General features: G+C 35.9%; 1 protein-coding gene across 1 annotated transcript in view; it reads right to left on the bottom strand.

Moving 5' to 3' along the window:
• Positions 1–25,317, bottom strand: part of LOC145684322 (E3 ubiquitin-protein ligase AMFR-like) — a 271,548-nt gene that overhangs the window by 21,449 nt on the left and 224,782 nt on the right. The window contains exons 2-5 of the mRNA XM_081756518.1: positions 19,783–20,040; positions 14,819–14,971; positions 8,582–8,889; positions 1,964–2,074 (exon numbers count right to left, since the gene is read on the bottom strand). Coding sequence (XP_081612644.1) covers positions 1,964–2,074; positions 8,582–8,889; positions 14,819–14,971; positions 19,783–20,040 — 830 coding nt within the window. The remainder of the gene's footprint in view (positions 1–1,963; positions 2,075–8,581; positions 8,890–14,818; positions 14,972–19,782; positions 20,041–25,317) is intronic.

The following is a 25,317-nucleotide window of genomic DNA, read 5'->3' as shown; positions in this document are numbered from 1 at the left end:
TGAGGACAGGGTTCTTCCCCAAAGCACAGGGAATGTTTCGTCCGTAGGAGGGCTGCGGGAATGGGACCTAAGTACTGTATGTTTCACTATTTTCCGAGGGCACACTTGAAATAGAAAAGCTCTAATAATTAGGTTACAAGAGAACCCTCTTGTTAGACGGTTACATTTTAAAGCAAAAATTGATTACTATTTTCATAGTTATGAACATTGGGATAATTATTGAGATTCAGGAAATCTAAATGAGGAAACAACAATATAAAATATCCATTCGAAAGATACAATACTAATACACGGCTAATATCGAAGTGGAAGTATTAAATCACAGTATTCGGGCTATACCTCTACTGTGTGGAAAATGTGAAATGTTGACTGCTTCTACCAACTGCCAATTTCAGTATGCATACTTACACACTTTTATGTAAATTAATAATAAAGTTTTTATTTACTTCGACGCATCATGTTATTTATACTTAGCTATATTTCATCCACGTATTTGCTGTGGCCATCTTGAGGCTTTCTCAAGAATTTCTATGAACTACATTTCTTTATATCTTTGCACAGTCATGTAAATTGTGAAATTCTGGGAAACTAGCCTGAGGATGTTTATAGCAAGTAGGAAGACGAAATACAGCTAAGCACAGCGTGCGAAGTTTACGATCGCCAGATCGTAAATATTTTAGTTTCACGGTAAGCACTTTAGCCTTTACTTTGTAGTGCGAGAAAAAAAATGGCGACCAAACTCTGTCATTTAGCTAATGGATTCAGACCTAAAAATTTCGTGGTCACGCTAGGTATAAATACCACTACGTACCAAGGTAAATAAAATTTTTTATAACACATTAATATGGATTTCCTTATACTGAAACTTCAATTTTTCATAATTTCTGCATTTTTTTTTTTAAATTACTGAACTAGAAAATTTGATTTTAACAATATGATAAAGTAATTTAACCTATTTATTTGATGTTTATTTTTATGTTGGACTATGTGTTAAATTAGCAGTTTTCTTTAAAGCTATTGTACACGCTATATAATGACATCATATGAAGTGATATATTCTTGCTTACAAGCTGTCTGTAGCACGTGACAACTCTTGAGAGAAGTTACGTCGATATTTTTTTTTTTTTTTTTGCACAAACTACAGGAAGAAAACTCACCTTATGTCCTAACTTTTTTTTGTTTTAGTTTAACGTCCCACGGATATACCCTTTAGTCTAAAGACGACAGATGATTAATGGGAGTGAATAATTGTAAAATTATTTTTTTTATCTTCCGTCGGGAATCGAACCCGGGATTACTTGCACCAAAGGCACATGCGATAGCCGCTAGATCAGCGAGTAATTTAAACTTTTTTCTTTCACACACTATTTGTAATTTCCATTTTTATATTAATGTTGAAAACACATGCTTACACAAGGCTGCATGGACTTAATTTTGCTGCCGCGAAACAGTCTCATTGCTAGTCTAATGACCAATGTGTGCGCCTCTGATATACGTGGTTCCGAGTTCGAATCCCGTAGGAAGAGCACAAAAAATCCAGTTACACGATCGTTCATTAATCATTTGTCTCCTTTAGTCTAAAGGGCATAACCGTGAGACGTTAAACTAAAAAAAAAAAAAGTTTTTTCTTCTTGCTGTAGCAAAGAATGAATCAATAAATAGCATTGTTTTTTGATAGTAAAGGGAAAAAAACAAATAAAAATTACCTATATGTAAGTTGGGAAGTATGTTGGGATAAGTTTTTCAAAACTTCAATATTACGAGGGGTTTTCAACATTATATAATTAAGTCCAACTCACAAACTGATACATCTTCTTCAGCAAATGATAAGCATATTCATGAAGTCTGGAACATTGAGTAAAATATAGAGTTTCTCTAATCTACAATGGCAAACTTTAAGTTAAGTTTTCTTTCTAATACACAAAGAAAGCGATTTTAAACCGTAAAAGCGTGTAATACTTACTTATGGAATAGATGACTGCAAGGTAATTTCCTAGCAGTTTCCATTTTTTCCCAACAGATGGCACAGTTATCTGAGTTAGCTGCGAGCTCCTCCGCAGATGCCATTGGGTAACTGCAAGAGAAAGAAATATTATGCTGAATGTATACCTTATTCTCATTTTACTATTATGCATTATTTAAATACATACAGTAACAAACCAATTTTAAAGATATATACAACAGTATACTTAAGTGAACGCAACCTTGTATGACCCTGTTCAACGGAAGGTATGAAAAATCTCTCTTCGCATCTCAATGGCCGTCACGAGATGGATGTATTCTTAATTTTAGAGACAAAACATGTTTTGACTGTGTGTATTTTTTAACCTTGACATATATGGGCTGATTTTTGCCTATATCTCCCACTCGCGTGACTTTCGTCCGAATTCTAGAATTTTATTCCTTAAAAAACTTATTTTTAGTCGTTTTGAATGAAGCAGAGCTTATTATACTCACAACTAAGTATTCTTGAAGGTTAAGTATACTTGGTAACCAAGGCCTCAGACATGTGATGAAAGAAAAAATAAAAGCCACTGATTCCATTTTTGGTAGCTATAGCCACTCCATAAAAGTGCTCTGCTCATATCATAGTGTGCACAGTAATTCTATGACATGTAAAAAGATGCCAGAATAAATACATGGCACGTCTAATTGAATGTAAATGCATTTCTGGCTCTTCTGAACAAGAAAACAGTTTTTATTGGCCATATACACCCCTGTGCAAATTAATGGAATCAAACTTCAATTTAGAATGTCGTACTGTTAGATGTGATTGTGGGTGACTTTTGGTGCACTTTGGTATGCGAAGGATTATTTTCTCATTTCGTGTTATGTTTTATATCTACAATACCAGACGGACACTAGTTCAAGAAAGATGCAAGCTCTTGTGACATTGAATGAGAACGCTTCTCTAACCTATAGAGAGACTGCTGCTAAGTGTGGCGTTACCCAGTGTTGTAAGTGGAATTTTTAAGCTCAAGAACGAAGCAAGTTGTATTTCTCCATGCATGAAAGCAAAATGCTGTTGAAAATGCTACGGATGGCTCTTGGTTTTGTTATGGACTCGTAAAACTGACCTTCACATTTTGTTCGTGCAGGAACTCAAATTCATGACAATTATGTGTCAACGTTTGTTGGAAAATTGTAGTAAGGCAAAAAGGCTAATTGAAACACCAATACTGACAATGGCCATGATGAAGAAACGTCTCTAATGGGCAAGGAAATACAGATATTGGACAAAGAAAGACTGGTTCTCTGATGAGAGCCACTTTCTGGTCCAAGAGGTGCAGGTTCAACACACTCGTCAAATAACTGGCGAACACATTTCACCTAAACGTATTCACCAATTAGTGAAACACCCAGTAAAAACGATATTTTGGGGATGTTTTTCTACAGTGGAAGAAGAGCACCTGTCCCGATGTAAGAGATTATGGCCATTAACAAATACAATGTGGTACAGTCCAGAGTGGTTCCAAAACTCAAACGAGCCAGATCTGCTATCTTCCAGTAAGACTTAGTTCGACGAGAACAAGATAAACGTTTTGGACTGGCCTGGAAACTCTTGATATTTCGTTTAACCCTTTGACCACCAATTTTTTAAATGGATTTATATATATATATATATATATATATATATGTACATGTACGACTCCTTTAATGTGGGATATTCCTGACATCTGTACACAGTTTTGGAAACTAAACACAGTCTCCTAGTCACATCTGAACCGATGGGGGAACAACATTTTTTTTTTAGAATTTTCTAAAAAAAAAAAAAAATCCCATGTTTGAATTATTCGTATGAAACACATGTGCCCCGTTGGTAGTCAAAGGGTTAAACTTACATGTTACCTTCACCACATCTTACACTCGAGTGGATTCGATGTGCGTCTCTTTCTAGAGTGGACTCAGATCATTTCGTCACGTACCGCCGATGAACTAACTACATCTGCTTGTACAGTGCTACGAATTATTAACATTACTATGCTAGACCAAGTTCCGCCTCTACAGAAGTTGTGTATCAGCACGTTGCTTGTGGATTCCAAGTACTGGGAAGTTCTATATTACTTCATGGAGAATCTATCTCATCCCGCGACTCACTTTTGTCCCTGCTACTTGGAGGTCCACTATAGTTCTCTTGAATAACTCTTACCATTGTGCGTTTCTTGGTGTTACGCCAATATTATTCAACACCTAGGAACGAAGTTGGTTATTTTGACACCTACCTTTCATTAACCTTTCCTTAGATCTCAAAGTTATTATGATGTCTATCTTTGTATCTGGGTTTATGGACTTAAACTTCAATCCAATAAATTTCTCTTAACATTAAACCTGCTGAGTTGCCTACGTCATTCTAACAGACCTGATTTCCATAATGAAACATCACCAACACCTTTCGCTTTAAGATCAATGGCTACCGACATCGTCGTCGTATAGCTATAAGTCTATCGGGGAGAGCGTAACACCCTTGGAGCCGTCCTTCGCGCAGCTGGATGCTTCGTCTCTACTGTTCGCTGGCACCCCTTCCATCTATGACGCTGTAACCAGGAGCGTATTTCATCCCATATGATGTCATGGTAGAAGATCTCTTCGAACGTCGCTTGTGTTTCAGCCGCTCGATTCGCAAGTGAAACCATCTTCTGTTATACTGTGAAGGATTTCCATCGTCTGTGTAACAAGTGATCCGTGTGCGTCTGTGCTACCAAGGTGTTAGTGAAATGTGTTCAGTGACATCAATCGTAACCCAGGAATTCAACACCCGAAACTTCTAGAGACGCCGAGGTAGGAACTGCGTTCTCAGGTCGGTTACGACTATTTATTTTATATACCCATCTTACCCATGTATTTGTACCTACTTCTTGCCTTCCGAAAATCACCTTAACTCAAGAGGATCACTTTCTCAAGCAATCTTTATATCAATTACAGAATTTATTAATCTCTATGTCTTTGACAAACTCATAATTTATAGAGCTAACTTTTACTTGCTCCTATTCTAGTCAGCTTGTTTATGATTTATATCTTGCCAAAGCTCTGACGCCAAATAAATTGATAATAAGCGATGTGATTCCTACCCCATATTCCGCCGCTTCACATAAATCAGTGTTCGCCACAGTATTTGATATAAAATGGTGGCTACCTGTGTGATTTTTATCCTATCTTTGCCAATTGACATAAATTGGAATATCATTCATTTTATAACTATACGTGCGTACTAGGGGTGAAGGAGGTTCAAGTACTCATGACGTTATATCTTAGTTTAGTAAATGTTTATTTCTCCATGTCTGCCACAAGGAGGGAGGAAGTTAAATCCCGAAACCCACTCTTGCGTACGCCACTGAATGTATACGATCATCAATGTGGATTCAGACGATAACAGATCAAGCACTAGACCAAACATTCTACAGCACACAGACATGAGAGAACAACGGCAAATATCGCTGTATTGTTCACAGAGTTTCAATGACTTAATTAAAAGTGAAACGCAATGACGTATCTTGGAAGAATTCAGAATCTCCAAGAAGATTAGGAGTATGATACAGATGTGTCTTACCAGGAAGGGTAGGGAGAATTACGACAACTGAGTGATGATCTATGTGTCACCCGAGAGAACTCCTAATGGTCTACTCAAAAATACTCTAAATTTCACTCCGATTCCACTCCAAAGCTTGAGTAACCAAGCAAGGAAACGCATACGACTACTGCCTTGCTTGTCTTCCGCTTCAGCTTTATGTGAGACACCCTAGAGATAAGTTGTATTTTATGTGAGTTGTTTTGTATAACAAAGTATTTTTTATAGCGACATTTGAAGAAACAAAATTGTCAAAGCTCAACGTGAAGATTGTTTGTTGACTTTCAGCGAACTGGTAGAAGTTTTCATAGAGTATAACATAACAGAATCCAAGTTGGAGCACGAAACGACTGCAAGCGAAGATTCGCACAGATAATCGCCGATACATTGATTACTGACTTCAGAACAAGCGATGCTGTATCTGATATACTGCACTTGTCAAACTTCATATCAGACAATAGTGAGTTCAACGTATAAAGCTTATCATCGTCAACGAAAAGCTTCGTGTTTACTTCTGCAGATTCAGGTTACGACCTGTTAGAAGAGAAACTCAAGCCTGAAAGGTCAATAGATTTTCCGAAGAGGAAAGTGCTTGGTTTCATAACGTCAACGATGAATGCTAAACAACAAATAATAAAGCAAATAATTAAGCCCCCCTCGCTTACTTCTTTTATATATATAGTGCACACGAACTGGTCTCAGTATAATCGCTCTGAAGACGAGAACGATGTCAGTTCTTGAAACGTCGGCTCTATCGTCAGACTTCACCTGGCTGATATGCCGAGAACATCTCGATAATATTCGCCGCCAGGAAAGCTTCAATTCTTATTTCAAATAATAAAGCAGTTTACTTGGTTCACTGTAATAGTTCGTGTAATTTTGTTGATTTGGTTTGAAGTGTAAAATATTCATTTATTTCGAACCGTTTTGAGTAAATTTTCTATACCAAACAATGACATATGTTTGTCCAGTAGTTCGTGTTGCTAAATATGACATAGTTTGGAAGAAATGTGGAAAATAAGACCAACCATGATATTCAATATAACTCTGAAATGGAATCGAGCGTGGTGAAATTCAAAGCAGTCTGTAGTGAGTAGATCTTAAAAAGATTTATTGGATGACATCTAGAAAGCTGTCTTCTGTTATTATTCTAATTTTCTCTACTCTCCTTGGTTAGTAAATATGAAGCAGAGTTGAAAAGAAGGAAACTGTTTGATACTTTCGGGATTTATTACTATTTGAAACAAAGGAATGCTTTGCTTTCGTTACTTTTTAACTTCATTTAAAAATACACGCGATTCGAAAGGAAAGACAGCAACAATAGAGCTCTAAACGAGATTCTTCTATCTACAGATACTATAGCATGTAAACAAAATTGTGGCATGTAAAGAAACCAGTCTCGAGTATACGTAAGACTAAATATATTTAAGAATTTGAGACAGTATATAGGGAAACACCCTATTGATAACGTAGAGGAGTAAAATTAAATACTTAGACGTAGCACTAACAAATAAGAACAAAGTTAAGGAGGAAATAAATCACTAAATAATAACAAGAATTTTAGGAAGGGAGATGGATCAAAAGTCTGCGATCTTGGCCAATAATTAGTTTTTGGATGAGGGGCCACAAAATTTTTGAACGGCCCCTAAATAAAGTTTTCGTGTTTTCTATGGAATAAGCACATCATACTTAATTAACTGATAGTTTGAGTTTGGCTACACTATATGTAGTTCTCCAGATATAATGCCTACAAGAAAATTTTTGGCTAAAATATATTGAAACTTTTCATCCAAAAAGCACATTAACGGTGGCAAATGAATGTTACTACTCCGATAAAAACCTCTTATGGACATTACTCATAACGACGAAATTAAAAGTCAAAATGAACAAAAGCGTAGCTCTGTCTGCTGTATGCTATGGATAGGAAAGTGTATCGCTGACGTGGTGTGGAAGGAACAGACTGAGCATTTTCAAAGATAACGTTTTGAAAAAAAAATGTTTGGTGCGCAGAAACAAACAAATGGGTGATAATGTCGTGACGTTATGAGGAATCCTAAAGAATGAGACTTCGGGTAGAGAGGTGGAAGAATAATATAAGGAAGAGTCTTAGGTAGTATGTAATGGCTAATCCAAGTGTATAGGATAAAATTCAATGGAAAAGTTCTGTTGCTGCAGCGATGTGACTTTATGTTCCTTAAGCCATAGAGTCAGTTTGTTACTTAAATTGAGTTTACAAAATTCTTTTCGGATTAATTAAAAAAAAAGTACCTAATATGAGTATGATACTCCTGCACTCCATAGTATGTGTAAGGTCAGCAAGAATTTTTCTTTTAGAAAAAAAAAATATCGAGAGGTCAGTTTTTCAATTTTTCAATTTTAGAATACCTGCAGCTAAAAGTGTTATTCTAATTTTATATCCTGTTGAGAAAGGTCACACAATCCTTCAGGAAAACTCTTAAAGACGCAATAAAAAGGTATGCCAAAACTATCACTTTTTAAAATATTATCAAGGTGAACTTAATCAGACACTGACACATACAACTACTATCCTATCAGAAGTTCTCGTTCATACTTACATTCTGGCATCCAATAGAATAAGATTTATATTTTGTTTCGAACATATCATTCTGCTTTCTAAGAATCTTTTTCCCTCTTAAATTATCAAGAAGAGTGTTTGGATGGTATATATAAGTTAGCTACTAGAAAATAGTATAAACAATGTTTCAACGGTATTCTGTTAAGTTGTTTGTTTTTTCGTGACCGGTTCGTGATTCTTCTGGTAAACTTTATGACACTAAAATTCAAGTAAAAAGAATACCGTATGCCGGAGATCCCGAGTTCGAGTCCCGGTCTAGTTAATCATTTTTTCACTCTTTGTATATTATTGAATTCGCACCCACAGAGGATTTGGTGTGTAAACATAAGTTTTGTTTCCTCCTTTCATTAACATATAAAATATGACGACCCAATTTAACAATTCATTGTAATTCCCATAGTTAACATTATCATACTTACTTTTGTTCCATATGTTTTACAACCCACAGATAATTCCTATGCTTTTTGATACGGCGCTGTATCTCGTAGAATAGGTATCGAAGTTGCATACAAATGACTAACGACGCCATAGAAAGGAAGATATTACTCCACATAAGCATATGCAGATGATGAACGAGATCAATTAACAGGGCGACCAGTTCAAAGGACAACTCTGTATAGTAGACCACAGTGCCTCTCTTCTCCCAAACACACGGCTGTCTTACGTCGTACAGATGCAGAGCATATCGAAGCATCACGTGAAGAGTTCGTATTGTCAATAATACACACTGAAAAATAAAAAGACAAATTATTTTAATTTCTATAATGGATTTCTCTTCCCCATCCTTTTAAATCTCTCATTATATTATTATTATTATTATTATTATTATTGCTAAATGAACTAGCAGTTCTACCCGCATTTGCATCTGACCCTTGCTATTTTATCCGCAACCACAGCTAATGAATTATCATTCTAACACCTTGCTATAAGCAACATTGTAACACGCTAAAAATCAGTCACATATTAATATTTACTCATATTTTATTTAAATTTAAGATAAACTGTAAAATCTTTACATTTTGAATTTTGTAATAAATTGCTGTCTTTCACTGGTTCTGCAAGTTAATCACACTAGCCCTTATGAACATGGAAATACAGACACAAAAACATACATATACAATTGTTTATAATAAGACACTCCTTATTTGTAATTGAGATTTATTACAAAATTCAACATGAAAACAGTTAAGAATGCTCCAAGAGCATTGCCAGAAAGAACTTTAAAAGAATTTATTTTTCTTATTACACCAATTGTTCTATGTACTTTACTGTTATACTCATTAAACAATTCTTGTAATATATCCATTTATAATTTCTTTGAGTACTAATTTTTTTCCAATTTTAAATTTTTTTTAATAGTTCTTTTAAAAGTTCCTACGATATCTTGTTTTACGAAGACACATGCTCAAAATGGAGAGCACAAAATTGTAAAATTCGCAGAATATCATCTCTCTATGACTTACGGTTTCCGAGATATGGCTCCTTAAATCTCCCGAAATCGGAACTTTTTGGCCAGTATTTCGGGAACGGTAAGAGTGACGCGAAAAATTCCATCACTTCTTTCAGATAGTTTTTAATGCTCTATTGAATGGAGGGCCCAAAATTGAAAAAATCGCAAATAACAGACACACACACACACACACATAGATATAGAAAATTCAGTAACGAACTTTTTAAGTTCGTTGAAAATTGAACAATTCACTTTATAAGAAAATTAGAATTAATATTAATTCGTGACTGATTTTTAATATGTTACAATATTTTTAGTCGACTTTCCGCTCCCAAGTATATACAGACTCACGTGAACCAACTCTGGGCAGCTCCACATACAACTGCCGATGAGAACAGAAAGGTGTTAGTTAATACATTGACACCTGGAGCTTTGAACGTTTAACCTTGAGATTTGTATATCAGTACAGTTTTCTACCTTAGTTTACATCAAAAACTACACTGATAGTGAATGACAAATAACTAAAAGTGTAGCTGAAAAATATATCCTCTTCAGTCCATCGATGCACATATGTGCACCTCTGCTTTTTATTTTTTTGCTTCTATTCTGAGGCTTGCATCGTAGTAGAAACTGCTTTGTAACGTCTGTGTACCTCCCACCTGTGTTTATTACTAATTTTGTTCATTAGATGGCATCAACAATCATCATATTTCAAGCGATAGTTACAAAAACAAAATGTGGACTGGTTAGTGCCAGGATTCTTGAGGATATACGAAATGAAAATTAACTATAAACAATGATAATCAGTAATATAAACAAAAACAACGTGCAAAATCAACAATGAGAAGACCGATTTTTACATTGCTGCAACAAAGTATATATTATTTGAGCAGCCGATTTCAGTTAATTACCGGAACTATATGGACAACTTGATCAATTATCTCAACCTATTATAACTGCCTTATCAAAGCAAAATTATACAAGTCTTCACCGAATCGAGACCTGACTTTGTATAGAACTTCATCCAAATTGGTTCAGCCGTTTTGGCGTGATGATATAACACATAAAGTTACACTTGATTTTACTTTCTATCGGAACTGAAGTTCTTTTGATACACACACAGTTACAGTTTATATATAAGTAATATATAAAACATATTTTACTTTCTATCGGAACTTGAGTTCTCTTTAGCAGAGAGGTTAAATATTAAGAAGAGTTTTAATAACTTTTACTCTACGCATGAAAGGAGTGTTACTATAATTTCAGTACCGGTACAGTTTCATTAAACAACGTATATTTAAGGGTCTTCACTACAGCGAAATTAATCTACCGCTAATTTTAGTTTTTCTGTAATATCTTCAAAACAAATAGAAATATTCGAAAAGCAGAAACGTAGTGAACTAGACAATACGATTTTGCATGTGATACCGTTATCACAACTCATTTATCTGCTTTTGATTTAGAACTGTAGATAGATTTAGAATTTTTTGCGGGTTTTGTAAATAGCGGCATACCAAAAGCAGATAGGTGAATTGTGGTAAATTTATCACTTGCAAAATCGTATTGTCTAGTTCACTACGTTTCTGCTTTTCGAATATTTTTATTTGTTTTGAAGATATTACAGAAAAACTCTAAAATTAGCGGTAGTTTAATTTCGTTGTAGTGAAGACCCTTAACCCTTCTTTTTCAATGTTCAAACATTAAATTGTTTGCAAATTTTTATATCATTATTGCTACTGAACATAAATCACAATTTCCACCCAAAGTTTACTTCAAGTTTTGTCAAGTCTTCAATTGTACATTTCAGCTAAGTCGTAAGCCTTGTTCAGAAAGACAAACTTGAGGCATGAAAGTTTTATATAAGGACTGAAGTAGAAAACGTATTATATGCAAATTTTCCCTGGTTCGATCGAGTTTGTAGTTGACAACACATCGTGTCCGCGAGTTTTGTGGGTTCTCTCGTTTCCTCCCGATTCTCATTCCACTATTTCTTCCACACTCACTTTCATCAATCATCCCTCTCCTTTAGCTTGTCTGGCATAACCGCAGGACGTTAAATTAAAAACTTTTTAGTCCTAATTTTTAGGTGTGTATGAGCCTATGTTGAAAATCTGTAGTGAAGTGCATGAAAAGCTACAACCCACACATTTCACTACAGATTTTGTCACATCAGCTGATACATTCTACCGAGCAAGTTAGCTCAAGGGTAGAGCGTTGGCTTCGCATTCGGGAGGTCGTGGGTTCGATTCCTGCTGCCGCCCATCCTGACTGGGGTGTTCCTCAGTTCTACCCGGCAAATGCCGGGATGGTACTTACCAACAAGCCCTGGCCGATACCTTCCCAAATCATTGTTGTTGTATTATTGTTGTTAGATATTCAGTATAAAATGAATACTGCGTTGTGCTGTTGTGGGTGTGATGAGACAGTGAGTAACAACTAGAGGAAAGAAACGAGCTTGAGAACCTTGACTGGACCAACCATTCATCCTACTTTATTTTACTTCACAACAACAAATTTCCCGTTGAATTTATGAATAAAACACCTCCTAGAGTATGACATCATTCCTTAATACTTTGACCCCTTTCCACTCAAAAACACAAAACGCGCTTTGTTGTGTGTTATGGTATACTGAAGGAGTAACTATTTCCAAAAATTCAGATTTTTTTAACCAGGTCTATTGGAGATATTGGACAGTGAAATATGCCAAATTGGCATAATTTCGCAACTTTACGATTTTGTTTCAGGCCTTTGGGAGCAGATATAAATCTGCAAATTTTTCAGCATAAACTTATGACCCCGTACTACATGCATACACAAATTCAGATATCTACGTCAGTTGCTTCCTCTTCCTAAACATGTCTTCAATGTTCAAAAATGTTGCTACTATAGGGCCTGATTTCACCAATTTTTTAGTTGTTTTAGGCAAAAATGTTAAGAAATTAAAGTTTTAGCTTTGCACAAATTGGAGACGTCCAGCAATTTTCAGTTTACTAGGACAAATACATGCGGAGATATTTAAAACAACGTAAACGTCTGAAATCGAGAAAACGCAAAATGGCGGCAGCCGCTGCGTCGCCATGCGATGTTAAAAAAAATAATTATTTGTGGTTTTGAAGTACTCATATCGACTCAACATTTCTGAAGAAAAAAAAAAAAAAGAATTTTTTTTTTAAAGGTTGAGCGGCGATTTTTCTTTTTTCTCGATAATTTAGCATGGATTGACCCCTTTACAATTTAACATTCTCAGTGTCCTCTAAGAATACATGCCTAATTGCGATTTCCATCCTCCTACAGCAGATACAAGTCTGCAAATTTTTTGTAGATATGAAATTGTATAGTTCTTGGTTTCAGTAATTAAATAATAATAATAAAAAAAATGTCTGACTGTCTCATAGGGTTTTAGGACACTGATAATATGTCTACATTGAGTTTTATTCCGTACGATTGAAATGAGAGAATTTATTACGTTTTATCAAATAACCCGTCGGATTCACAGTAAAATCTGAAAATATAAGCAGTATATTATCCAAAGGTTTTAAGCAAATATACATGGAAGTGTCGTCTATGGATCTTTTACGATGAATATTCATAGAAACTATTATCAAGGACATTTTTAAGTTACACAATGGGTATGAATTAATAAAATGAAATTACATAATGATCGTTTCGTTAGTTTATCCGCCACATGTGTTACTCCGTAATTTGACAGTGATACAAGACGAACGAACAGAGATTGCTGTTTAGAACTGCAACTAAAAATGGACTTTACAATTTCAAATGAGGTATATAATATGAAAATAACCACTGCAATGATTACTCATATGCTTAATAAAATTCAAGGGAAATTCGTGGAATGTTCGAGAATAGTGGCGGACATATGGAGTATGTTATCATGAACAAAGTCGGGCACAAAGTGGTGTTCGCTTTTAAAATTTATCTCAACGATTCCACACTTTATAACCAATCTGTATAATTGTAGACATAAGATTTTACAACGTAAATCATACAGATATAATGATAAACCATGATGTCCATACAAAGAGCTCCATATGTTGAAAATCACAAGGTTTTTTTTAACAGTTGGTACAGCGACTTGGAGTAATGTCGTATATGAAATGATGAATGCATCCAAATGATCTTGCTTGGTGCAGGTCAGTGTCAGACGGAAGAGGCTCGAAAATTTAACCGCTTATACCACGATCGACAACTACTTATTACACAGAGATGATTGGGAAATTCATCCAATACTTCAGGGAGATTGGACCTATCGTAGACAAACTTTGCAGTCGGTAGACATCAACAGTTGAGCAGCTAATTTGAAGGGTAAGGGGAAAAAACAAGGAATGTCCATGTATGTGCTTTTTCGGGTGCTTTGCCCTATCTGTTGGTGACTCTTGGTTCTATTTGACTGTATATGCCATGCATGCGTAGATGTAGAAATGTCCATATAAAATGGGCAAAAGATTTAACTAACCCTATTTTTCTTACGTGGTTTGCAATATTAAAACGCCGTTTTCTCGAAAATGCAGTTTTGTGACATTCCTTCTTTTTTCCCCTTACCCTTCATTTGTAATATTCTAACAGAGGTCCCTAAAAGCCAGAAGCTTCTTCATCCACTCTAGTCTCAAAACCAATGAAAATGGCAAACTTTCCGTACATACGTAAACTAGATTAGGGCATAAGATTTGCGGTAGCCAGGTCGCCATTGACAAAAGATTTTAATTTAACGATAGGCATTTGGCCTTACTTTCTGTCTTCAAACTGCGAAGAAAAACTGGCGATCAAACTCTTTGAACTGACTTCTGGATTCGACCTCAAATTTCGTTTCCTGAACTAGACATTTTCTGGGCATTGGATTGGTTAACTTGAGCTGCTTTAATAGTTTCCTAGAGTTCAGACGTGACCTTTCCCCTTAAATCTTCATTTGTAAGGCAATTTGGGCGTCATGTTTTGCAGTGAGAAATCCCAAGTCTTCTGCTTCAGAAACGTACCATGTCATGCTGTGCACAAATCACTCCACACATTCTTTGTTGTATCATTAAAGGATGGAGATATCGCCTTCAGTTTTGTCTAACACACAATGGCGACCATATTGAATATTGTGAATTGGATATTTTCTTGGATTCCCGACTTCTGGCACATTGTGTTAGCTACTTCATTCTTATTAACAGGACAGCAATTTCTGTATTTTTTTTCTAGTACTTACTTCAGCTGCCATAAAAGCAAACGTATTGAATCCACCGAAGAACCCAACTGCAGCACAGATAAGGAACATAAAGCCAGATAGAACCAAAATGGCTGCCAGTAGTGTCAGAAGCCTTATGTGACTCCATCGAGGCGTTGTTGGAGAGAATGATAACTGAAAAGAAAGTGACTTATTAGCTTTTAACATATGAATAGTACAGTACAGTTTGGAAATAAATACATATTTTTTTCCGATGAATTCATAAACTATGTTTCAGTATTACATGTTTAATATTTTATATATATATATATATATATTATACAATTCTGTCTCTCTCAAATGATTTACGGAAGGAAAACGTTATAGGATGGAAAAATTATTGTTGATCTAAGTCCAAGATTGAGAATACTAAATAAAAACTATGTGATACACACTGGAGTAAGAGCTCTTTCTCAGCAAGAAAAATGTTTCTATGAATATCTACCTCTTCCTTTAATATAAACAAGTAAATAAATAATAAAAATAATAATATGCTGCGATAATGGCAAAGGAGATAGTTAAATCTTCCACTCTCTCAAAATTACAGTCTCGGGATATTTTTCCCCCTTTTTCTGACACGTAGTCATATTTAACATCACTAGTTTATTCTCTTCTGCAAACTTATTTTTACAATCGCAGTGGCTGAGAGCAATCTTAATGCTGGAAATAATACTGTTCAGGTAGGTACTTACTTGTTGCTCATGGGCTTCTGAATTCATTTCAAAATGTATTCTAATAAAAGAGACTGCGCAAATCTAATCATAATAGTGTTCGTTATTTTTAAACTGTGCTCGTGAATAACGATGCAAAATCAGAAAATGTTTTTTTTTTTATTTATTTAATTGCGAGGAGGGGGTCATTATTACTACTATTCCATTTTGTCCCCCGATTTTTTCGTGAACGGAACTTTTCGATAGGCCAAAGAAAATTTTAACTGAGAAATGGCGGTATTCCTCCAACTGAAAACGCATTTCTTTCGTGCTGCCAGGTTCCTTATACAACGCTTTTTCTCTTTCTCTGAACTGTGAATAAAGACTGTGCATTTACTTCAACAAGGTTATGATATAACTTTCATCATACACCATTTCGGTGTGTGTATATATAGATGCCCATCACATCGATTTAATCGAAACATTTAGAGTTAGAAATACGTCAGATGTCTGGGTTGGCACTGCTCAGGTGGCGATCGTAGCGCCGAGTTGTTATTGTTGGTGTGTTAGGGCAAACTCCGTACTACATGACGAGCATGGACGACCTCTCTGATTTCCAAAGAGGCAAATTGTTGCTGTTCGATTATGTGGTGCAGGCGTGACGAAAGTGGCAAGTGTAGTGGGTGTGTCGCGAAGGACGGTGTCTAAAATGATGACGACCCGGACTATACGGTGACTATATTAAACCCCCGAGCTAAGTTCTCTTAATTTCTGATGATTTGCTAAAGATTTATGTGGTCTGGCACTGTCAGTGTAGTAATGTGACATTCTTTTGGTTGGTCAGTTATAGCTATTTCTTTTGAACTGCGAAGTGCACTCGCGTTAACTGTCGATCGTACAGGTCCAGTTTATCGTTCTGCCAAGCGGAAGTAACTCATGATGCACAATATCTTTCCAATCCCACCAAATGCACAGCATATTTTTCCTGGGCGTCAGTGTGGGCTTTCCACAGTGTGTGTGGAGCTTTTCCTCTTTTCGACTATGATCTTTCTAGCACATTGTTCTCGTAGGTCATCCGCTTTTCACCACTCGTAATCAACCGCTTCAGACATGGCTCTAGTCCGCTACGTTTCAGTAGAGACTCGTAGATAGAAATTCGATCGAGTAAAACTGTTTATGAGTCACATCATGTGACACCCAATCGTCGAGCTTTTTTTTTTTTAAGCCAGTTTTCTCCAAATGGTTTAACACTGTTTAGTGATTAATGTTTAGATCAGTGGCGATGTCTGACTGTTCACATACAGGTTTTGCTAGACTTTTCCCAGAATAGTCTATCGTCCACTTTTGCTTTGGTTGGTCGTCCACTGAAGGTGCATCTTGAACATCGACATTTCCAGAACGAAAGCTACTGAATCATCTTCTGGCTGTCTGATATTGTATAAACAGCATACCTTCCTTTGCGGGTCTGAACAGCATTTGCGGCTTCATCGACATAAAATTGTAAAATGTAGTGCAGTTTTGCAGGAAGTTTACTCATCTTCATGGTGCAATACCATACATCTGATTCCAATAGGAGTTGCCTTACACGTAAAAACTACATATATTCTCTATATTACATGTATTTTGCCTTTTTATTCTTTTTCTATAATAATAATAATAATAATAATAATAATAATAATAATAATAATAATAATAATAATAATAATAATAATAATAATAATAATAATAATAATAATAAATATGGTAGCACGTGTTCTTCTCAAACACTGCCTAGTTCTTGTATTATGGCCATTGGCTGTCGTTTGAGGAAAATAATGATTTTTTTTTCTTTTTTTAACGTAGCAAATATAGTAGGTACCTACATAAAGCTGCTATACTTTAGCCTTAAAGCAACAATTCTTGTTTGTTAGATAAGCTTGACGCACGACATACTGCCAATTAATTAATACATTTTTTTCTCTCTCTCTTCGGCTACGTATCACATGAGTGTTGAAGTTTTGAAATTACGTAATATCGGTATGATGCATATACCGACGAGGTACTACATAAAACTGTCAAGAAAAATTACATAAATTGATATAAGTCAATTTTATCTTCTAACAACTAAAAGAGAATTGTTTTATTACTAGAATTATGTTATACTTGAATGCACTTTCTCACAACAAGTGGAGCTGCAAGGTATTTCCAGAAACCTTTTTTTCTCCTCTTCTTTTATGAAGGGTGGATCAGATTATACTATATCCTTGAAATAAAATTTTACCGTCTCACGGTCTTATGTTACTTTAGTTTTTAAGAAGACAAGTTCTTTTTGTTTTCTTACACTATATTCTTGCAGCAGGATTATCCTTTTATTTCTGTTGTTTTAAGTCGCATTTACGTAACTAAACTGCCTCCTTTGTTTTTGATATTAAAGATCTTTTCCTCATTGGTGCTAAAGGCAGTTACAGTTAAGAGTAGTAACTTTCTTCCTCAATAGTTTTTCATAATTGTTCAAATGGTGTTATATATTTAAAAGATTGTCACAATCAATTACTGAAACGCCCTGCGTTATCAACCTCCTCTATGCTGGTTCATGAGTTGAGGATAAATGAAATTAAGTGTTTGCAATCAGAAATGTGTCAACAGTTGGTACTTTTGGTTCAGACCCCTTTCTGAAATCCTTTCCCTCTTAACCCTCTTGGGACAAACATATTTTCTCTGACACTGCGGAGATTTTTCCAAGACATTTTGAAGCTGCAATAAATGGTATCTCAACTTGAAGGTACTGTTACGTTGTTCAATTAGTGTGCACACGGAGATTTTGCAGCAACATTTAACGAATCACGAAGTATTTGAGGAAAGCAACTGAAAAGGGAATATCAACTACTACTGACAAAATGTACTGAATATGAATAAATGAAAAAAACATCAGTCCATACACAATGATGCAAGGCATTCCAGGGTAATATAGGCGAATCAATATGTTGAGTTCATTCTTACTAACCAAAACGCCACATATAAAGTATTGTGGGAAAAGAGACTTAAACATAAATTAAAAATCAAGCTTCCACTCTCTTCAAGTCACTGATAATGTATTCTTAAATTAACCTTTGCATATTTTCAGCTCATAAAATGACTGCAAACAATTTAAAAACACAGAAAAATCCTGGAATATAAAACTCTACAGCTGAAGTGCAGTGGACCCACGGATTACGAACTTACGAGTGCTGTTCATAAACCGAAATTATTTTTTCCACTGGATTAATGTAAATACAATTAATCCATTCTAGCCACAGAAATATGGCAACTCAATGTTTTTTGGGAGTATGTTTAGTACAAGGGGTCCAGAAGCACGTAAAAAACAAAATTTACAGGAGAAATGAATCATGCAAGTACTTCGACGTAACATAACGTAACCAAATCTAGCCTAACCTAAGCTACCTGAACTAACCTAAACTTACCTAATATTACAGAAATAAGCGAAATTCTATCATTTTTTGGAAAATTATTGGGGACCCCTACACTAATTTAACATAAACTAACTTAACCTAAACTAAATTAAACTAACCTAAGCTAGCCTAAACTAACTTAACCAACTCTAAACTAACCGAATGTGAACAGAAATTACCAAAATTGTAACATTATTTAGAGAAAAGAGCTGGACCCCTTCTGCTAAACATAGGCCGTTTTTTGCACTATTACATGTTTATCTGTGATGCGGCACATAGAATGAAAATAACATCACCTTTTAGTTAAACATAAATAATTAAAAAAAAACACTAAGTTAAAAAACAATACAAGGACTGAAAAAAGGTGCAAAAATGAGCAAAAATTAGTTCTGAAAGACTGAACTCTCATCATCGTTACGGTAAACGCGCAAAAGCATTACTAGGCACGTGAAATTGTCGGTTCAGATGTGTGTGCGGGTTCGTATCCTGAAATATTATTTGTAAGCTGAGGGAAAAGTTGTTCACAAACTTATTCTTAAACCGTGGGTGCACTGTACGTCAGTGGCAGCCTTAGCGGGTAGGCCGAGCTACCCAAAATTTTTGAAAAATATATAAATGGTAGAAAATACAATAAAGAGTAAATATATTTTCCACTGTTTATATTAATGGTAGATAATTATTTAAGAAATAACATCAATCACTACTGTAAAAGTAATTTCCTACTGTCATTAATCAATCAAATATATATATGTATCCATAAGCGAGGAAGCAGCCTACCCAAAATTAAAATCCTAAAGCCGCCCCTGCTGTACATTATAAATGAAGTAACAAGTTGAAAAAGAAAAGTAGCTACTGGCTGGTAACTTACATATTCGAATCTATCTTTACACAGTTGTGCTAAAAGATGCAAGAATCCAAGGACAGAAAACCAAGAGCACCATAAGACCACTTCATCCATATACTGCACATTGATCACGCCGAAGATGAAAATAAATTTGTAGAAAACAAAATTCCAGAATTTGTCTTTGATGTGTTGCTGTTCGGACACCCGCAGTTCTCCAAATACCAGCTTCTGAATGAACTTCCCAAGAAGAATCAGACAACAGTAGGCCATATTGATCAGCGTCTGCAAGGACAAGAGAAGTAATGGTTACCTCTTTGTATGGTAAACAATGGTATACATCTCTAAAACAATAGGCATTATATTATTATTTTACTTCTGACTAAAAGCTCCATAAAAGCACACCAATGGAATTAATAATCTAACCATACCAATTTTTAACATCATCTTCCCCTCTGCAAGTTTTTCTTAAATTAATTAGCACCATAAACGAAATCTTTAAATCAGCAGTCCACAGTTATGCTTCGCAGGGTAAAGCATATAATACATCAGAAACGAAATAATATTCGTAGGAGAGCCGATGGAATAGGAAAAAGGATCCGTATCCACAATAAGCTAATTTTCTTGATATAAAACCTGAAACGTTTCTTACCAAAGGTGAATATTCAATCAATAAAGAAAATGTAGCTCGCATGTAGCACGTAGCTCGAAAATGGACATTAAATACTTGTTACTAGTTGAAGAAATGCTTTGATGTGCAGGGCTAGCATAAATGATTCATTATGAAAAGGCTATATTTTCAAAAGTAATACACGAATACTCATGCAGAGGTATGCAGAGGTACCCATAAGAAGAATTTTTTTCGGAGTCTTTTTTTTTTTTTTTTTTTTTTTTTAACCAATGATCTCACGTCTTGTAAGAGGTGTAAAATTAAATGTGAGAGGGGATACTACTGTTAATTTTGGGGGATTGGCGTCACAGCCTTTGGGGAGGACTGGCACCTCTGCACAGAAGAAAGATATATGAAATGAACCACAACCTCTCAATATGTGCCTGTTTGGTGGCACAACACACGTCAAGACGATACTCGAGCTCATTCCATATATTTTGTAGCATAGTCCTGTCAACTGTCTCCACTGCAGCACTGATGCGTTCTTTGAGCTCGACTAAGGATTGCAGTAGTGGGGGTACGTAAACAAGATTCTTAACGTACCTCCACAGGAAGAAGTCGTAGGTTGTTAAATCTGGAGATCTGGGGGGCCAGGTGCTTTTTCCTTTACATAAGCAACCAGTGTCCTTTGAATTGCTGATACGCCTCAAAATGATTTGTTTACATGGCGGTTCTTTTCCACACTGTCTTCTGAAAACGCGTTGCATAGCTATAACAGACGAATATTTGTCATATTCAAGCACAGAAAAACTTTTTTTTTTTTTGCTTTGCCTCCATTTTCGACAAGTACTATCCTCGTACTGCCACAAAGTACAAACTTGGTGAGTTTGTGGGTCTTTTCATATACCTTTCATGTGTGTACTGTACATGTAATAATTCTGAAAAAATACCCTTCTCACAACGAATGACTCATTTATGCTAACTCCGTATATCTATTGAATGAATGGATCAATATTAAAGCACAATTATTCTTATGTTAATGAGTGTTTTCTACGTTACAGAAAAATAATATTCTGATCGGCCTCCCAGCCCAAGAAGTTGCTAAGAGGTCGGTATTTTAAAAGCAGCTATACTAACGGAATTAAACACAAAAGAGGCAAACAATTTCGAATCAAAATTCTCCATGCGGTAGAAGTCATTACGAAAAAAGAAGTGGAAGTTTTCCCATTGCACTTAATCACAGCTAGTAAATCTATCAAGTTTTCTTATTACACCTATTCTGTAATTCTTGCAGACGAAACTGCTCACATGTCCAGCAATTTAACTATACACTTTGAATTTACATTGAATTCAGAGTAGCCGAGTGCATTGCGCTCGATTCTGGTATACGTAATTTGCTCTGATTAACGGTGAGAGACAAGTGTCCATTGACTTACCGCACAATCGTGAAACGTAAAATTAAAACTAAATGGAAGTAAATATTTGGTAGGACTTTCTAAATTCCAATTTAATGTCTTAAAAAATATTTCCCAAGTTGGTCACTGCAATTCCAATACGCACTGTAAGTATGTACTGCTTCCAGTTTTATCGCGATGAAGACAATCTTCACCAGCCTATGGTGGGACATTAAACTAAAACGTCTTCTATTTGTGTATTAAGTTTACTGCATTTAACCATCGGCGATTAAGACTGAATTTTTGACTCGCATTAACTCATTTGTGATTTAATGATAGGATAATTCACTCACTGCTGAGAAAGCCACAAATAGGTTTGTATATTATCTACAACAGTTCTTTTCAACTCACGACGACATAGTCTGCTCTCCTTCTCTCGGAGCAGACAGCGAAATCAGCAGGTTGTCAAAGCAGTGATGGTGGAACGCAGACAAGAATTTCGACTGCGGAGTCTATGGTCTTGAAGCTACTTCACTCATAGATTAATAGCTACTCGTATTTTTCCAATTTCTTCATTTCAATCAGCCAATCATTGGCTCTTACTGATGCCCTTGCATCAAGCAAGTAATATACAAACTATTCTTTCCTATAGTCTTCTATGAAGTTCAAATTCTATGGTTTACACAAGTAACAACCAATCATATTTGGGCAATGTCGAAAAGGAGCGGCGCTCTCATCGCTGTTTATCTTGATGTCACACACAGTCGAGAAAGAAAATTGCTGCTTATCAGACTTAGCACCTTTAGAGGGAAAAAGGAATGGAAACTAAATAGGGAAAAATTAGAGGAATGTAGCAAGTATACTAAGTTAATAATCACCATGTGCATGTTTTTCATGGGGGGGGGGGGGGGGATGAATCTTTTTTCCACTTCATTTTCGTCATTCTACCATTATCGTCCATCTAATCATTAATGTCTTTAATACAGCTTCGGTGTGTAATCGTGAAACATTAAATTTTAAAAGAAATTAAAATAAACTTCACGGGCTGGATACGAGATTAAGAAAAATGGTTGGTTCGGTTGGAAGCTTAACGTCCTTTTCAGCACCGACACTGACCAGCCAGAACATTACGACCACCTACCTAATACATGGTATGTCCATCTTTAACTTGGAGAACATTAGCAATACGGTTTGGCATGGAAGCAGTGAGAGTTTGCTAGGTGGATGGACGCATGATGCAGCACATCTGCGCATACAATTCACGTAATTCCTGTAAATTTTGCGGCGGGGATAGATGAGCTCGGACTTAATGTTCAATGATATCCCAAAGGTGTGCAGCTGGGTTAAGATCGGGAGAGATTGGGGGCCATTGTAGCAATTGAAATTCACTAGTGTGCTATTCGAACCCCTGAAGCACAACGTTGACATTGTTACAACGATCGTTGTTGTCCTGCTGAAAGATACCATCCCCAGATGGAAATATGACTTGACATGAATGGGTGTACGTGATCAGTAATGACCTACCAATAGCAAGAAGCATTCATGTGTCCTCCACATGTACTACCAGAATCATAGATGACCATGTGAAAGTAACTCAGATCAAAGTGGAGCCACACCGGCCTGTTGTCAACCTACTATGCACGTCTCGAAAAGCTGTTCCCCTGGAAGACAATTGTGACCTAGTTATAGATGTGATGAAGACAGTATCGTGGTTCACTGGACTATACAATGTTGTGCCATTGGTCTGAGGTCCAATGACGATGGGTAGGTGCCCATTCCAGTAATTATCGATGATGCCTACACATTTGAACATCGTCCGCTGAGACTCATATCTAACAGTGTACGGTGAACTGTGCGCCCAGGCACCTTGTGCTTTGTCCAGAAGTATATTAAATTCGGCTGTTAATTGTGCCATAGTTTGTGTTCTGTTTTACCAGCCTCGACAGTCCACGATGTTCGGCATCTTTAATTAGATGTGGCTGCCCCACGTCTTGTTTGGTGTTGGTTTCACCGTCCTTTTTCCATCTTTGGACGACACAAATCATGGCAGCTCGCGAACATCCGGTAAGTCAGAGATGCTAGTCCTCATTCGTTTAACTATCACAATCCGGCCCTATCAAACCCTGATATATCACCAGCCTTCCCAGTTTTACGCACAAGCATCACACTGAGTGAGATCCCTGTCACAGTCTAGGGAGTGGTTTTGATGTGCCCTTTACGTCAGTCCGAAGACTTTATTCAAAAAGTAGTGCATGACAATAATGTTTCGGCTGGTCAGTGTATTTGAGACGAGGTCCTACAGCTTATCATATGAACTGGTCATGATCCCGCACCAGGAAACTAAGTAAAATAGTACTACGTTAGGGAGACAACTTGCGTGCTGTCTATGCATTACTGCAGGATTTGAATTATGCAATATGTGCCGGGTAATTTTCTGGTATGTACAAGAATTACGAAAAATTCGCGTATCTAACAAACAGAACTGAAGTACGTCACTGAAATTCAAGAGAGTTGACAAGAAATTTGGTAAAACAATTAACCAGAAAATAACTAAAAATATGAGTAAAAGATGTATAATAATACCTTCCACTAAAAAAAAAAAATGTCAGAAGGTTTAGGCAAGATCATACTCAGGGTAGAGGGGTTAGAAGTCAGGACCACGCCAGAAAACTTTACAGTGGTGCGTCATTGACCATGTGAGGATGAGAAACCGTGATATAAATGAAAACAAATACGACTAGACTATTCCCTAAAAATCTGGTGCTACATTTTCCACGAGGACGTTTTGTTTAAATAAGATAAAATCGAAGTGCAAATGAACCGTACTCCTAAAATAAATAAATAAACAGAATACTTCTACTCCACTTGGTATTAAACTCGCGACTGCCGACCGTATGATTATTGATCCAGTTGTTACGGGTGGCGTCTGCTCTATGTTCATTAACAGAATGCCCGATAAATTAGTTCTACGTGGAGCGTAACATTACTCAGACAATTAAGAATCGTTGCCTTGAAACCTGAGAAACAAAACCTGTAATTAGTACTCTTGTAGCTTAGTTACAAGTTTCCTAAAGGATCCCAATATGAATATAGTTAACCAAAACAACTGCAGTCTGTTTCTTTAACAATAGCCATTATAAACTTTATTTTTCAGAGAAGTGGACGGAATGTTTGGGCACCATACTTTGTTCTTACCTAAAGAATATGTTTGAATTTAATTCTTTTGCATAATAAGGGTTATTATTTTATAATTGTGAGACATAAAACTAAACAAATATAGTGGTTCGCATTCCCACACTTCACTGAAAAAAGATCAAGATCTTTTTAACGGCTTGATTATCATAAAGGAGTCTCATAAGCAACAATTTTAATGTATTTTTGTATATATATATATATATATATATATATATATATATATATATATATATATAATTCTACAATCAAACTAATCCTTGGTACTGCACTCTGCGAAAGGCTATGACTAATTTTATTGGTTGATGCGTAATCAGCGCATTCTGGAATTCTAGACCAGATTTCGTTATATCTCATGTTTAAATA

The sequence above is a fragment of the Thermobia domestica genome, chromosome 1 (genome assembly GCF_964235325.1).
Source record: "Thermobia domestica chromosome 1, izTheDome1.hap1.1, whole genome shotgun sequence".
In the NCBI taxonomy this organism is placed as follows: domain Eukaryota; kingdom Metazoa; phylum Arthropoda; class Insecta; order Zygentoma; family Lepismatidae; genus Thermobia; species Thermobia domestica.
This window is presented reverse-complemented; position numbering and strand designations above follow the sequence as displayed.